At 52.1% G+C, this 14,494-nt stretch overlaps 1 protein-coding gene across 1 annotated transcript in view; it reads right to left on the bottom strand.

The window, feature by feature from the left end:
* Positions 1-10,411: 10,411 nt before the first annotated feature.
* Positions 10,412-14,494, bottom strand: part of DNAJC1 (DnaJ heat shock protein family (Hsp40) member C1) — a 241,089-nt gene continuing 237,006 nt past the window's right edge. The window contains exons 11-12 of the mRNA XM_066280951.1: positions 12,798-13,249; positions 10,412-10,619 (exon numbers count right to left, since the gene is read on the bottom strand). Coding sequence (XP_066137048.1) covers positions 10,551-10,619; positions 12,798-13,249 — 521 coding nt within the window. The 3' untranslated portion in view covers positions 10,412-10,550. The remainder of the gene's footprint in view (positions 10,620-12,797; positions 13,250-14,494) is intronic.

The following is a 14,494-nucleotide window of genomic DNA, read 5'->3' as shown; positions in this document are numbered from 1 at the left end:
GGCGAGTTCAGGCCTTTAGAGGCAGCGAAAGCTGAAGTGGATGGGACAGGAAAAGCAGAGGTTGTAAGAGAAAGGAACTAACAGACTCGGTTGCTGCCTCTGGGCTGGTGGTTTGGATGCACCGTCTCTGGGAGTGACTCTAACTCAGGGACTGGGAAGGTTTGCAAGCCTGTGCGCCCATTCTGGGATGTCAGGGAAACAGGTCCCGTGATGGTGGTGGCATCGAGGGCACAGGAACCAGAAAGTTGACCCTTGTTTGGCAAACGCAGGGGGTAGGTGAAGTCACAGAGATAGGAGAAGGCAGTGAGGGCGGGGAGGCTGAAGACACGCCCTTGGGGACGCTAAGATTGAAGAAGCAGGTGAGAGAAAACTTCTATCCAGAAACCAGGAGAGAAGCTGGGGTTTTCCCTGTTCTACAGACGTCCACTCTGTTCCATGGAGAACTCGTGGCCTGCTGAAAGCTGACACCAGCCACTGGTCCTCAGAACTGAGATTAGCCCTGTAAATGCCTCTGGGACCAGCGGTTCAAAAGGCGTTTGGCAACATGAAGAGGAGTGATTTCCTTGGCTTAAGCAGCAGGGATCGAACGACAAGGGGAACATGTCCCTGGTTTCCCACAGAAGTTGACTGAAGCTGATAATAATAGGAGTGACCCCAGGATCGCAGGGTTGTGGCTATGCTAGTGCTTCTGAAGTTTAAAATTAGAGCAAGACATTCCCTTTTTTGCTGATAGAGTTATTTGGTTTTTCTCAAACTCTCGATGCATCTGGTGTTTTCGCTTGGCTCACTGAACCAGCAGACAGATTAATTAGGAGATGGAGTTTTGGGCTCCGCTGCTGTGCCTGTTGCAGCAGTCTTTCTGGTTCTCCCGGTCTCCTCCCAGAGCAAGCACAGACAGGTGTTTGCTGCAGCTGGACTGTTCAGGTACATAGAATTCTTTGAACAAATTAAGGTGCACATTTTCTTTGCAAACTCTTGGCCTCAAGGCAGTGGCTCTCCTCCGGGGCTGCACATGGGAATTGTCTAAGGACTCAGATCCCGTGCGGGTTCCCTTGACCAGGACCCAGAGGTCGGCCTTGGACGGGCTCAGACATGGGTGCTGTTGGAGTTTCCGGGGGGGGGGGGCAATGTTCAGCCGGGACTGAGGAGGTCCACCTGGTCTCGCTCCCCTGGGGGTGTGCACTGCGCACCAGGCTGCTGCCCTGTCCCTTCCTGGCCCCTCTGCCCTCTTGGGAACTTCCTCTACTTCCCCGGCTGGCTCTTGGCTAAAGCCTCCCTGCCTAAGGAGCCTCTCAGAGAGAAATATCTGTGTGTGTGTGTGTGTTTGTGTGTGTGCGCGCGCGCGCACGTGCACACACACAAGGGGGTGGTGGGGCATGTGGAGTTCAGGAGACCCTTCTCCCAGCTGTGAATCAGGTGGCCTTGTAGTTCATCCCAATGTGAAACTTTGACATGTTAATCACAGACATAAATGCTTAGTCTTCGGGTTTATTGTGGGACTGGGCGCAGCTCCGCTGGCCACAGCTTTGCAGCAGCAGGACTGTGACCCCATGCAACACCAGCCGCAACCTCTTAGCTTCCCACGGCTTATGCTCCCAAGAGCTTCAGTTCCTTCTGATTTACGACCTGTATTTAACCCCTCTGTCAAAACAGTCGTTTTTCTTCATTGCAGCAGCTCTGTGTTCCATCTGACTTTGGGAATCAATGTCCAACCCAAGACTAGAAAAGGGATGCCAAAGTTGTGGGAATGCATACAGGCAGCGTCCAAAGAGGCCCTGCTCTGGCTCCCAGGCTGTGCCCCTCTGAGAGTCCCAGGGCAGGCGGAGGGCTGGGGGCTGGCCAGTGCCTGTCTCTGTGCTGACTGCAGCCTGGCCCAACTTCTGTCTCGCCCTAGGCCAGGCTCCTCCTCTCCTATTAGGGTGACACAGTCCCAGGCAAACATTTCCAAAGGGAGTTTTTCCTTTTTAACGTAACAGATCCCATTTTAGCCAGAGATTTCCAATAGGGCTTTCTTAAGCCAAGCCTCTCAAAAAAAAGACAAAATGTGGTCAAGCATCTAAAGACATTTTTACTATGGGGTAACATCTGCCTTTATGAAACAGATTGGAACCACGATCATTTGGGATAAACAATTTGATTTTATCTTAAATTTACAAAATATTTGGTGACAGAAGAAAACATGAGAGACTGTTCATTTCCTATCATAATTTAGGACATCCAAAATAAATTTTTTGTAAAAAATATTTTTATTTAGGCCCTAGCTGGTTGGCTCAGCAGTAGAGCATTGGCCTGGCGTGTGGAAGTCCCAGGTTCAATTCCCGGCCAGGGCACACAGGAGAGGCACCCATCTGCTTCTGCACCCCTCCCCCTCTCCTTCCTCTCTGTCTCTCTCTTCCCCTCCCGCAGCCAAGGCTCCATTAGAGCAAAGATGGCCTGGGCGCTGGGGATGGCTCCATGGCCTCTGCCTCAGGCGCTAGAGTGGCTCTGGTTGCAACTGGAGCAACACCCTAGATGGGCAGAGCATCGCCCCCTAGTGGGCATGCTGGGTGGATCCTGGTCAGGCATATGTGGAAGTCTGTCTCTCTGCCTCCTCGCTTCTCACTTTAGACAAAAAAAAACAAGAAAAAGAAAAAAAAATTATTGATTTTAGCAAGAGAGGAAGGGGGTAGAGAGGAAGAGAAACAGTAATTTGTTCCTGTATGTGCCCTGACCAGGGATTGAACTAGCAACCTCTGTACTTCGGGACAACTCTCTAACCAACCAAGCGACCTGGCCAGGGAAATTTTTAAATTGATTTTATTTAGGGGGTGGGGGACACACAGAGAAACAGCAATTTGTTGTTTCACTCATTTATGCATTCATTGGTTGATGCTTGTATATGCTCTGACCAGGGATTGAACCCACACCCTTGGCGTATTGAGATGATACTCTACCAACTGAGCTACTAGGCCAGGGCAATATAAAAATAAAAGACGAATAAACAAAAAAACTTCCTTTATTGCCACTCAGCTCTATTTGCCACTCAGTTTCATTTTGTAAAAATAGGATTTCTTTTTAACTTGGACTAACCAGAAATGGGGCTTGAGTTACACTCCTGTAATAATGCAGGAATTCCTGACAGAGACCCTGTGCTCCTGGCTTGGGGCTGTTTATTATAGGTAGTGAAGGCAAGAGGTCAGCAGGCAGCCTCCCTGCAGAATTGCGTGTATATTTCCATTCTGTTTCTGAAGAGGAGGGAGCTGAGGACTCTGCCTTTCCAGCTCAGGCGCTGGGGCGAGAGGAGGTGAGGGATCTCTCCCTGTTCCCCCTGGACCTGCCATGGGACACGGCTCCTTAGACACCCCCGGGAGTCATTTTGCTAAAGTGACATCCCTTTATCTGGCCTACATGAAGCCATTCTTTTCCCTTCAGACCGGAAGAAAAGAACTGTAGCCGCTCAGTTTACAGCGTGTTAATTTAGTTCCCCAGTGACTAAAGTCAAAGGCTGAAGGCCAAGTGGTTTACTCAGACAGAAGGCTGGGACTTCTGGGACTTCTGCCAAGAGGGCGGGGTGGCTCCCAGGCAGCCACGCTGAGATGCTGAGATCCCAGCCACAGGCGGAGCAGACTTGTGGCTCCAGCAGAGGGAAGGAGGCAGTTTATTGCTACAAGTGGCTGAAAGAGACCCACCTCCCCATGTCTGACTCCTGACTCAGGCCACCGCCTGCTCCGGCCGGATGGTGTGCAGAGGGCTGTCCCGCACCTCCTGGGAAGCAGTGGGGCCTGCCGAGGGCGCGGCTCACAGCTGACCTGCTCCACTCCTGTGGGCCTGGCCCAAACCCAGAACACACCCATGTCTGCAAATCCCAAGTGAGGTGACAGAGGGAGACCTCGTCCTGAGACAGCGCCACTCAGTTCTCAGTGCATTGTTTGGAAAGCTGGCTTTGTTTTAGGACCACATGGGGGAAGAGGACTTTAAAATTTAGGTGAATGTTCAAAGCCTGCTTTTTAACCAAATGAAGAGCCCTGCTAGTCCAAGTCACTACGGTCATTTCGTCCCACCTAAAACCTCACCTCACCAGAGAGACACAGTCTGTGGTCTTCAGGGGACTGAGACCACCGCGGTGGATGGGCACCTCAGGAGGAGCTGGGGGTCAGGGTCAGCACAACACTGCCACCCTGGAGGCTTTCTGTGCCAAAAGCAAACAGAAAGCATGCTGACTCTCCTAGCCATCCATCAGCTTGGAGGAGTTCAGGATCCCTCCACGGTCCCTCAGGTGACCAGACCATGAGCTGTGCAAACTGGGTGTTGTGAGACCAGGGCTGTCCTGGGCACCTTGGGACATATGGTCACCTCTGGAGTATAGGACATCACAGTTTAAACTGCACCGTTTAAATGTTAGGAAAAAACGTAACTGTGAAAGGGCTTAGTTCTCGCCTCTCACAGGGGCGTGTGGACTGACTGGCAGACACCACGGAAACGTCCTGTGGCAGCAGGTGCTTCTGTGGCACCCAAAATCCGACATGTACAATGAAGAGCTGCATAGGGTTGTATACTAAAAGAGAGAAGGGAGTTTGCAGACACAAGTAGAACAGTGAGCCCACTGGGCACAGTGTTCCAGGGGGACAGGCATCCTCTGTGGGGACGTGTGCCCAGCCCCGGTGGCCAGTCGGGAGAGGCGGGGTGCAGGGCTGCCCAGGCAGACATGGCCCTCCTGGGAGGTTCAAAGGACTAGCAGGGAGGGGCAAGCATGGAAGAAAACCATGGTAGAGCCCATTTCCTTTTTCTTTTTTAAGTAGGAGAAGGGGAGATAGTGAGACAGACTGTGGCATGCACCCCAGCTGGGACCCACCCAGCAGCCCCATCTGGGGACAGTGCTCAAACCAGCTGAGCCATCCTTGGCGCCTGAGGCCAATGCTTGGACCAAACGAGCCCCTGGCTGCAGGAGGAGACAAGAGAAGGCGGAGAAGAAGGGGGAGAGAAGCAGATGGTCACTTCTCATGTGTGCCCTGACCGGGGATTGAACCCAAACGTCCACAAGCCAGGCCGATACTCTATCCATTGAGCCACCTGGCCAGGGCCAAAGAACCCCATTTTCTTAAGAAGTCTAGAAGAGATGAGGTTGGTGAGCAAAGCAGGGAATTTCATCCTAAACTATACTTCATAAGGCATCTTTGGGCCCTCGTGGAGCTCCCCCCAAAACTTATAAGATTTGAGGGGTGTGTGAGTAAAAAGAGTGAATTAATGGAAGGATGCTCACCGAACATCACAAGCTGGATAGCCAAGTGGCATGACAGGCCTGCGCTGGGCTCAGAGACAAGAGGGACCCTGGCCTGGCCCAGCCCGTCACTCTCTCCCCCATGCTGGGCGGGCTCACCAGGGTTTCCCCGACCTCCCTGCGGGTGGACGGGGCGGGGCTGCGGAGGCTGCGCAGTGGCACCTCGAAGCCCCACCAGGCCCTGGCCGGTTGGCTCAGCGGTAGAGCGTCGGCCTGGCGTGCGGGGCACCCGGATTCGATTCCCGGCCAGGGCACATAGGAGAAGCGCTCATTTGCTTCTCTACCCCCAGCCCCCTCCTTCCTCTCTGTCTCTCTCTTCCCCTCCCGCAGCCAAGGCTCCATTGGAGCAAAGATGGCCCAGGCGCTGGGGATGGCTCCTTGGCCTCTGCCCCAGGCGCTAGAGTGGCTCTGGTTGCGGCGGAGCGACGCCCTGGAGGGGCAGAGCGTTGCCCCTGGTGGGCGTGCCGGGTGGATCCTGGTCGGGCGCATGCGGGAGTCTGTCTGTCTGTCTCTCCCCGTTTCCAGTTTCAGAAAAATACAAAAAAAAAAACCAAAACACCCACCAGCTCTGCGAGGAAGCTCCCGGGTGACACTGTTGGCTCGGGTTTGTCATCAGAGAGAAACTGTGAGCATGGCTGGGGCCAGCGCTGACCCCGTGTCTGCTCCTGGCTCTTCTCCCTGCCGGCCCCTCCACTGACTGACAGCGGTGACCTGTGGGCCAGCAGGCTGCTTCCCCCGGGATAAAGCTGACTGGAGCTGCTGCCCACCAGCTCCGTGTATGACAACCAAATGGCCATTAAGCCAGGTAGTTTGTAATTGCTGCAACACAACAGCTTTTTTTGAGGTCTCCGAGGTGGCAAGTTCCCCACAATAGCCCACTCAGGAGCTGGACTGGGGTCAGGTGTCACGGGAAAGGATTTGGGGCTCACCTGGCAGCGCATCCTGTCAGTGAGGTAACAGGGCCAGCAGCAGCACACTGGAACCCAGTTTCAATCCTTACAGAAATATACTTTTTTAGCTATTTTATCAAATCACTTCCCTTAAGTTTGTTCTGGTGATCTGAATGGTGAAGCTCAGGCAGGCTGCATGCAGCGAACTATTTCCAAACCTGGAGCAAATGACAGACGACATAAATAGCAACACTCAGTAAGGAAGAGTTCATTCGAAATTAGTAGGACAAAATAGTAATTTTTAACTTACAGGTGGAAAAGTGGGACCCAATTCCATCAGTTCCTGAAAGACTTTCTGGCATGTTCTCTGGAGGGTCTGTCGGTGAAGGGCATGTTTGTAGAAGAAGTCCACGTTCTCCTGGCCTCAGTCTTCTGGCTGCATGTGACTGAGCTACCCGTGCTGATTCCAGCCAGCTCGCCACACACCGAGCTGCACGCTGACCCCGGGCGCCGGCCTCCTGCTGCCAGTACACTCAGTAGCTGCAGAGTTCTCTGGTCAAAGGCACATTAAGTTTTAGTTCTTACACATTAATCATATGTTGTGGGTGGAGCGTGAGCACATTCCTAGCAGCTGTGGCTGATGCAATGCTGTGAGAATACTCCAGCTCCCAGAAACCTCCTGGGCACACCCAGGAAGGGAGCTCGCCCGCTATAAGGAAGTGACTTAGCGTGCGCAACCACGCAGCTCCCTGATCTTTTCAGCCATTGGCTGTGAAGGACACACTGTAACACCCTATAGGCTGAACCCATGTGTATAAGCTAGCTTACTTCCTGAATAAACTGGATCTGCGTCACTGAACCTGGTCCCTGAGGTTGGGTCTTTGAGTCTCCATCATCCTCATCCCCAGCAGGACTTGTCCACAACTGGCGCCCAATGTCAGGCAGGGACCTAACTGGCATCCAAGGGACGAGTGAGTGACCCTCTGCAATGGGAAACCTCCCCCACTCTCGAGCCCCGCAGGCTTGAGCCCTGCACGCCCTATTGCAGAGTAGGCGAGTTGAAGTTAGTGAAAAGGGTCTCTGTACTTACTGGGAGATCCTCTCTGGTCTCAATCCCTGGATTGAGGATGTGCCCCTCTGGGACCGGGATACTTGGGCCCGAGCTCTCCGACACGTTTGTTCGCCTGAGGTGCATGGGAGACAAACTTTCCCTCTCAGCCTCACTCCTGCCTTATTGGCAGTACATGCCTGCTTGACCGGTGCTCCTGCTGGGGACCCTCCGCCGGTCTCTAAGGTCCTACAGGCTACTCCTCTTACTGAGGAGCCCCTACCTCCCTATTCGACCCCTCCACTGAGGAGGAAAGTAGTTTAGCCTCCAAGTTTGCTGCTGAGCGTGCAGAAATGAAACCAACCGAATTGCTAACTGCTCCATCAGCTCTGCCTCTGGAAAAGTGGAAGCCGCTACTTCCGCATTCCCTGCAGGGACTCAGTGCCCCACCCCAGCCTCTCAGACGCCATTTTCTCCAACACGTGTTCCTGCTGCAGACCCATGGGCCAGCCTATACGCCCCCATGTGTCTTTTTTCTTTCTGTCTTGTCTATTTTTCTGTATCTCTCACTCTCTCCCCCTCCCCTCTCTCTGAAATGACGCTGGAAGGACCCAGCCATGGCACAATGGTGGGGACCACACCCTCTTTTAACACAAGGGAGAGGTTATGCTTGTGTTTTTCAGCCAGTTTGGATCCCAGGAACCCCCCAACCTGCTTGACAGGGTTTCTTGGGCACCCACTAAGTGGTTCAGTTTTCACCCATCCAAAGCCATAGCCCTGGCCTTCTCCACACCGACTACACCTGAGGGAGGAGGTCCTCAGTGCTCCAGAGACCTTGTGGCCAGTGTGCCGCCCCATCACCTGGGAGGATGAGGAGGCTTTGGCGGGGCGGGCCCAGAGAATTGCCCCTGATGGACCCCCAGGCCCTGGTGCTCTGTTCTTGCTCATGTGTGCTATAGTAACCGCTGACTCCCAGATGCAGGCAGCGGCAGCCCGAGCTGGTGTTTTCAGTTCATCTTTGGAGGATGAGGAGAATTGGGCCAGATTCACGATTCGCAGACTCCAGAAGGTAAATGGCAACAGGAGGATGGACGGAAGCCAGGCTTGCATCACCGAGTGGCTGCTGGAACGGCAAGGAGTGCCTGCTAAGCCGCTGGTGGGTTCACTGACATTTTGGGATATAGGGGTGGGTACCATCATGCTCTCCAGAGCAGAGATGGAAATGCTGACTGCAATTGCCACGTGCTCCTCTTTGGGACAGTGTAAGACCTGCCAGGATGGCAGGGATGAGGGGGGTGGCTGAGGCCTCATGTTTGTGGACTGATTTCCTGGACAACAACCCGAGTGAGCACTGGCTCCTTTGTTGGATGGACTTACGGATTTTGGACAATGTGAAATACCCTGATGGGGGTGGGGGGTGGCTTGGCTGGAGGCCCTTCCCCTGCCCCGAGAAGCTTTTCCCATGGCTAGAAAGAAGGCCGAGGACATTTTGTGCTTTTGGCAAAGTGCTCAGAGACTGGTGAAATGTACCTTTATAAAATTGTTGAAATTGTATAATTTGTCTTGTTGTAATTTGTGTAATGTGCCTTGCAACCATATCCAGTACGCAGCCCATAGCAAGCCATCCATTCTGTGTTTGGACACTGGGACCTTTGTGGGAAGGGGGCGTGCATGGACCTACATCCATTTTTTACAGTCAAAATGGAACTGTGTTTAACAGCACCTAGAAGGTCTCTGTAACACAATGGGAGGGAAATGACATCCCGACACCTAGGAGGAACCCCCTGTTTAAGACCCCCGTTCTATTTCCTAACTAGTCAAACATTACAGAAGCTTGCCTGTAATGTTTAATTACAGCTAATTGTTTAATCCAGCTAATCTATTAGCATATAGTATAATAGGTATTATAGTTGTTTTAGTTCTACTAGGGTTCTGTTGCATAATGAGTAGCATTCAGAAGATACAACAGCAAGCTGTCATTCAAGTCCAACTGGCCTTAATTAAAAGAGAAGGGGGAGATGTGGGTGGAGTGCAGAGCGCATTTCTAGCAGCTGAGGCTGATGCAATGCTGTGAGAACACTCCAGCTCCCAGAACCCTTCTGGGCACACCCAGGAAGGAAGCTCGCCCGCTATAAAGAAGTGACTTAGCGCCAACCACACAGCTCCCTGATCTTTTCAGCCGTTTGCTTTGAGGAACACGCTGTAACATCCTATTGGCTGAACCCATGTACATAAGCTAGTTTACTTCCTGAATAAAGCGGATCTGCGTCACTGAACCTGGTCCCCGGAGTCGGGTCTTTGCGTCTCCATCGTCCTCACCCCCAGCAGGACTTGTCCACAATATGTTCCTTCAAAATCCTGTATTTGAGTGTTAGAAAGTGTAAGGTCGGTGGATAATGGGGGATGGTCACATGGGGAACTCAGACCCACTCACAACCAAGCGCACCAAAAGCAGGCTTCACAGGAACTGTTTTAAAAAAAGAGATCATCTGCCAGCCAGTGGGATTTCACCACGTCATGTTAGCTCCACTTCCCTAAAGGGACCCCTTTAAATATCTCCCACGCGGTTTTATCCGTGCAACTTCCCTGGCCTCCATCTTACCTCGGAGCCAGGGAACCTGGCCGGGCGGGATGCGCTGTACTCAATAAAGCCATTTATTATTCCACACTCTGAGGCTCCGGCCCTCTTCCTTCCTTCTCGGCGGGGAAAAATACCTTACAGAAAGCACTATCAGCGTCGGCCTAGCGTGTGGAGGACCCGGGTTCGATTCCCGGCCAGGGCACACAGGAGAAGCGCCCATTTGCTTCTCCATCCCTCTGCTGCACTTTCCTCTCTGTCTCTCTCTTCCCCTCCCGCAGCCAAGGCTCCATTGAAGCAAAGATGGCCCGGGCGCTGGGGATGGCTCTGTGGCCTCTGCCTCAGGCGCTAGAGTGGCTCTGGTCGCAACATGGCGACGCCCAGGATGGGCAGAGCATCGCCCCCTGGTGGGCATGCCGGGTGGATCCCAGTCGGGCGCATGCGGGAGTCTGTCTGACTGTCTCTCCCTGTTTTCAGCTTCAGAAAAATAAAAAGGAAAAAAAAAAAAAAAAAAAAAAAGAAAGCACTATCAGTTAATTTTCCATGAAAGTCAACTTTGTAGTAATGAGAGAATCATCTGTAAAATGCCTCTCCTTTCTTCTCTTTTAACTTGGTATCTGTTTAAACATTAGAGCACATTTATTTTAAATTTATTTTTATTTTTTTACTAAGGCACATGACATATAGAAATACTGAGGTACAAAATGCAAATTTTTGCATCTAAATTTTAAAATAATCATTTTGAAAAATGAAGGTGAGCATCATCTTCCAGAATACTCAACTTTTAGCTTGTTTTTTCTTTTGGACCAGTTCAACCAGCAACTTGTATCTAGTGATACAGTCTTCCTGCAGGAAGAAAGAAAGGGGTGAAAACAGTTAATTCCACTGGTCAGTGCAACCTTCCTGGGGTCAGCCTGTGAGGCCTGCTTGGTGGCTGTGCATAGTGAGGATGAGACGTCCTCCTGTCCATTCACTGCACAGAACCCTGCCAGGATCTCCCAAGTGTGTCCAGCTGTGGGTGCAAATTGCTGGGGTGGGGGCCAGTGGCAGCTGTCTGTGAGCCCACTATCATGAGTGTGACTTGCAATTTGCTAAGTAACGATTATTTTTAACATTTCATTATTTCGTCACAACATGTCACTTCAAAGAAACCAATAAACTTGAGGTCAGGCATCCACAATATTCTCTTTCAGGTCTGCCTCTCCCAGTGCTGGGAGCCTCCTGTGGTAGTGAGCCCACCGCTGGACACTGACAGGGAGCGAGCAAACCTCCTCCTGCTCGTCCCTGCCCACCTCACTCTCCCAGCTTGGCCGGTGCAGAACACGAGTCCCCGACCTTCCTGCCTGCTGCTCCCCCCAACCGCCTGGGTTGGGGCTCATGACTGAAGCAGAGAGGGGATGATACTGGGCAGGGGCCTCATGACTCTCATGTTGATCACAAGGTACTTTCTAAAATTCATTTCTGTTTCTGTTCAAAACCCTCTCCCTGATGGCACGGTAAGCCTCCACTCACTTAAGTTCTTGTGCAAACTGATCTGCTCCAGAGCAGATGACTGTACCAGGTGCTGTGGACACAGAACGGATACCCACTCTCTTCCTAGGATTTTGGCTTGTTAGTGTAATGACAATATCTTATAATATGTGCCTTATCCACATCCTCAGACGCCTTGCCTAGGATCTTTAAAACTCAGCCTTTCCTGAACAGCCCTGCTGCCCCTGGTCCTGCTTAGCATATGACACTGAACATGGCCGGTCCCAGCACCTTGCCTGGAGACGGCGTGGGCCCTGCGCCCTGAGCGACAGGCCTGCTGTGAGCCGCGTGCATGTGCACCCCAGGGGAGGCCTCCTCCTCAGGCCCAGAGTTCCCAGTGGCTCCCAGTCCACTTCTAGGGGGTCCCTCCACAGCAGGTGAGCCCCCACCTCCGGCACCCTTTCCTCCCCTGGTACTAATGTCGAGGTTTAAAGGGAATTTTCTCAGGAAAGTAAAAGTACTGCTCATTTCTGGTTAATAGGAAGGTTTCCAAACCCCAAGGCAATGCGCTTCTGAGTGTTCTATGCAAAGGAGTCCAGTTCCAGCTCCTTCCTTCTGAAACAATGTCGAGCCTGACCAGGCGGTGGCGCAGTGGATAGAGTGTTGGACTGGGATGCGGAGGACCCAAGTTTGAAACCTTGAGGTCACTGGCTTGAGCATGGGGTCATAGACCTGACGTCATTGGCACTGGCTTGAGCCCAAGGTCGCTGGCTTGAGTAAGGGGTCACTCAGTCTGCTGTAGCCCACCGGATCAAGGCACATATGAGAAAGCAATCAATGAACAACTAAGGTGCTGCAACAAAGAATTGATGCTTCTCATCTCTCTCTCTTCCTGCCTGTCTGTTCCTATCTGTTCCTCTCTGTCTCTGTAAAAAAAAAAAAAAAAAAAAAAAATCATGGCTACAAAGGGTAAGCTGAATCCTAAATGTCTTGTCTTTCTCACAAGGACTCCACGTGCAAATATGCCTCCCAGGTCCCTGGTCAACTTAGTGCCACCACTGAGTGCAGAGTGTGTCATGCTGCCGGGACAGGGATCACAGTGCAGTGTCCGCCACCCCAGGCTGGGGGCTCCCGGGGGCTGGGGTCTTGTGACTGTGAGAAACCCTCTTTGCCCTCTGGTGGAGAAGGCCCCTGCCCCATGATGACCAGGGCACTACTGGGCCACCTGGCCTCTCCAACTGTCACCCGAGTGCAGCGAATGTCCAGAGGCTGGCAGGGTGGTGAGGGTGAACTTTATGCTCTATGCATGGAATTTTCTCTGAGAAAAGCTCCCTGGTCTGTATAACGATCCAACTTAGACTGCTGGCCTCCTGTATACACACTGATCAATTGAGTGCAGAGTCCATGTGCTTCAGGGGAAACACACAGGATGACGGGAACAGGAGCTCACGTGACAGTAGCTGACAGGACAACAGAACACTGGGTGGATGGCCCAGCTACTGCACGGGGTCTAAACCCAGGGCACACGCCTCCTCCCATCCCAGCCTTACTCACCTTACTCTTAGACGGGACACATTTGGCTATTTTGTCCCAGCGGTCAGAGGATCCTTTTGGATATTGCTGTAATGCTAATTCCAGAAGTTTCTGTTGATTCTGAGTCCATGGCTCCTCCATAGGGCGCATTCTCTCTCTCTTCTGGCTCTCCTCATCGCTTGATGCGTTCTGTTCGGATATGTCAAAGTCCTTCTGCCTCTTGCCACGGAACTTCTCCTCCGGGTCCGCCTTAGTCATCCCCTCAGGCAGCCTGGCTGGCCTGCGTCTCCTCGGCTGGTTTTCCAGGACCACAGCCTCCTGTTCATCCTCCTCCTCCTGGCTGTCCTCCCCCCACCCCAAGGCCTGCTCGGCATCTTCCCGCTGGGTGATGATGTCATCAGGCAAGGCCATGGTGGTCTTGACAGGTCTAGGATTCTGAGCTGTAGATCTGAGTTCGGAGAGTCTCACCATTCCTGTGAGAAAGGGTACATGGCACAGATGTTTAAGGGCAGGGTCAAGTCAGCTGCCACACACAGAGCAGACAATGCCTTAGGCATTCACACATATTAATTCACTTAATTTTCACTTTATTCTAGAAGGATAGGTCCCATCCTCCTAATTTTATGGATGAGTAAAATCGGTCTCAGAAAGCAGTGAAGGTGGGGTGGGATCTGAGCCCAGTTCTGCCTGATCCGGGTCTTTGCCTTCCCACCACTAGAACCTGCTTGTGACCAAAGGATGCAGTGACCTCTCTGAGAAGGAAAACCTGCTACTTTTTAGGTAAGGAAGGTTGTTTTCATAATCCAGAATTGTTATTTATCTCATTAGCATAACTACAATGCATCTGTCAGGCTCTGTGCCACGCTCACTGTTTGCAGGCAACCACCAACACTTGTGGGATCCGCTGTCTGCTCAAAGCTGCTCTGGTGCTGCTGTGACTGGTTCCTGTCCATTTCGCTGGTGGACAGTAAGTGGGCAAACCAACGGGAACAGGTTTCTTCTCAGAGACCCTCAGATATTCAACTACACGTTTCTTTACACTCCCTCTCCACCAATGCTCAAGGTCCTGTTTGTCCAAACACACCTTTTCAGAATATCGTTTTAGAGAATGTCTTAGAGATCAGCTTCTTGCACACAACACCTCACTGCCTGTTTCTGCCTCTACACCCAGACAAGTAATTTTATCAGTAGAAAAGGAATCTGGAAATGCCCTTTTTCCTAAAGTTTGCAGAACCCCAAGCTGAACCCTCCCTAGGGATGGCTTCTAGAGCTCCCCGGGTCTGCTCCCCGGCATTCTTCTCCCTGGGACCGGCTCCTCAGTTAAGATGGAAGGTTTACAAGGCATTTTTTTACTTTCTCACTTGAGGCAAACAGTACGGAGATCTTTTTGTGTGTGTGACAGAGACAGAGTCAGAGAGAGGGACAGATAGGGACAGATACACAGGAAGGGAGAGAAATGAGAAGCATCAATTCTTCGTTGTGGCACCTTAGTTGTTCATCAATTGCTTTCTCATACGTGCCTTGACCGGGGGCTACAGCAGAGTGAGTGACCCCTAGTTCAGGCAGCAACCTTGGGCTCAAGCCAGTAACCATGGGGTCATGTCTATGATCCTACACTCAATCAAGCCAGCGACCCTGTGCTCAAGCTGGTGAGCCTGCGCTCAAGCCGGTGATCTCGGGGTTTTAAACCTGGGTCCTCTGCATCCCAGTATGATGCT

The sequence above is a fragment of the Saccopteryx bilineata genome, chromosome 5, assembly GCF_036850765.1.
Source record: "Saccopteryx bilineata isolate mSacBil1 chromosome 5, mSacBil1_pri_phased_curated, whole genome shotgun sequence".
Taxonomy (NCBI): domain Eukaryota; kingdom Metazoa; phylum Chordata; class Mammalia; order Chiroptera; family Emballonuridae; genus Saccopteryx; species Saccopteryx bilineata.
The sequence above is the reverse complement of the archived record's forward strand: the minus strand, read 5'-3'. Positions and strand labels throughout refer to the sequence as shown.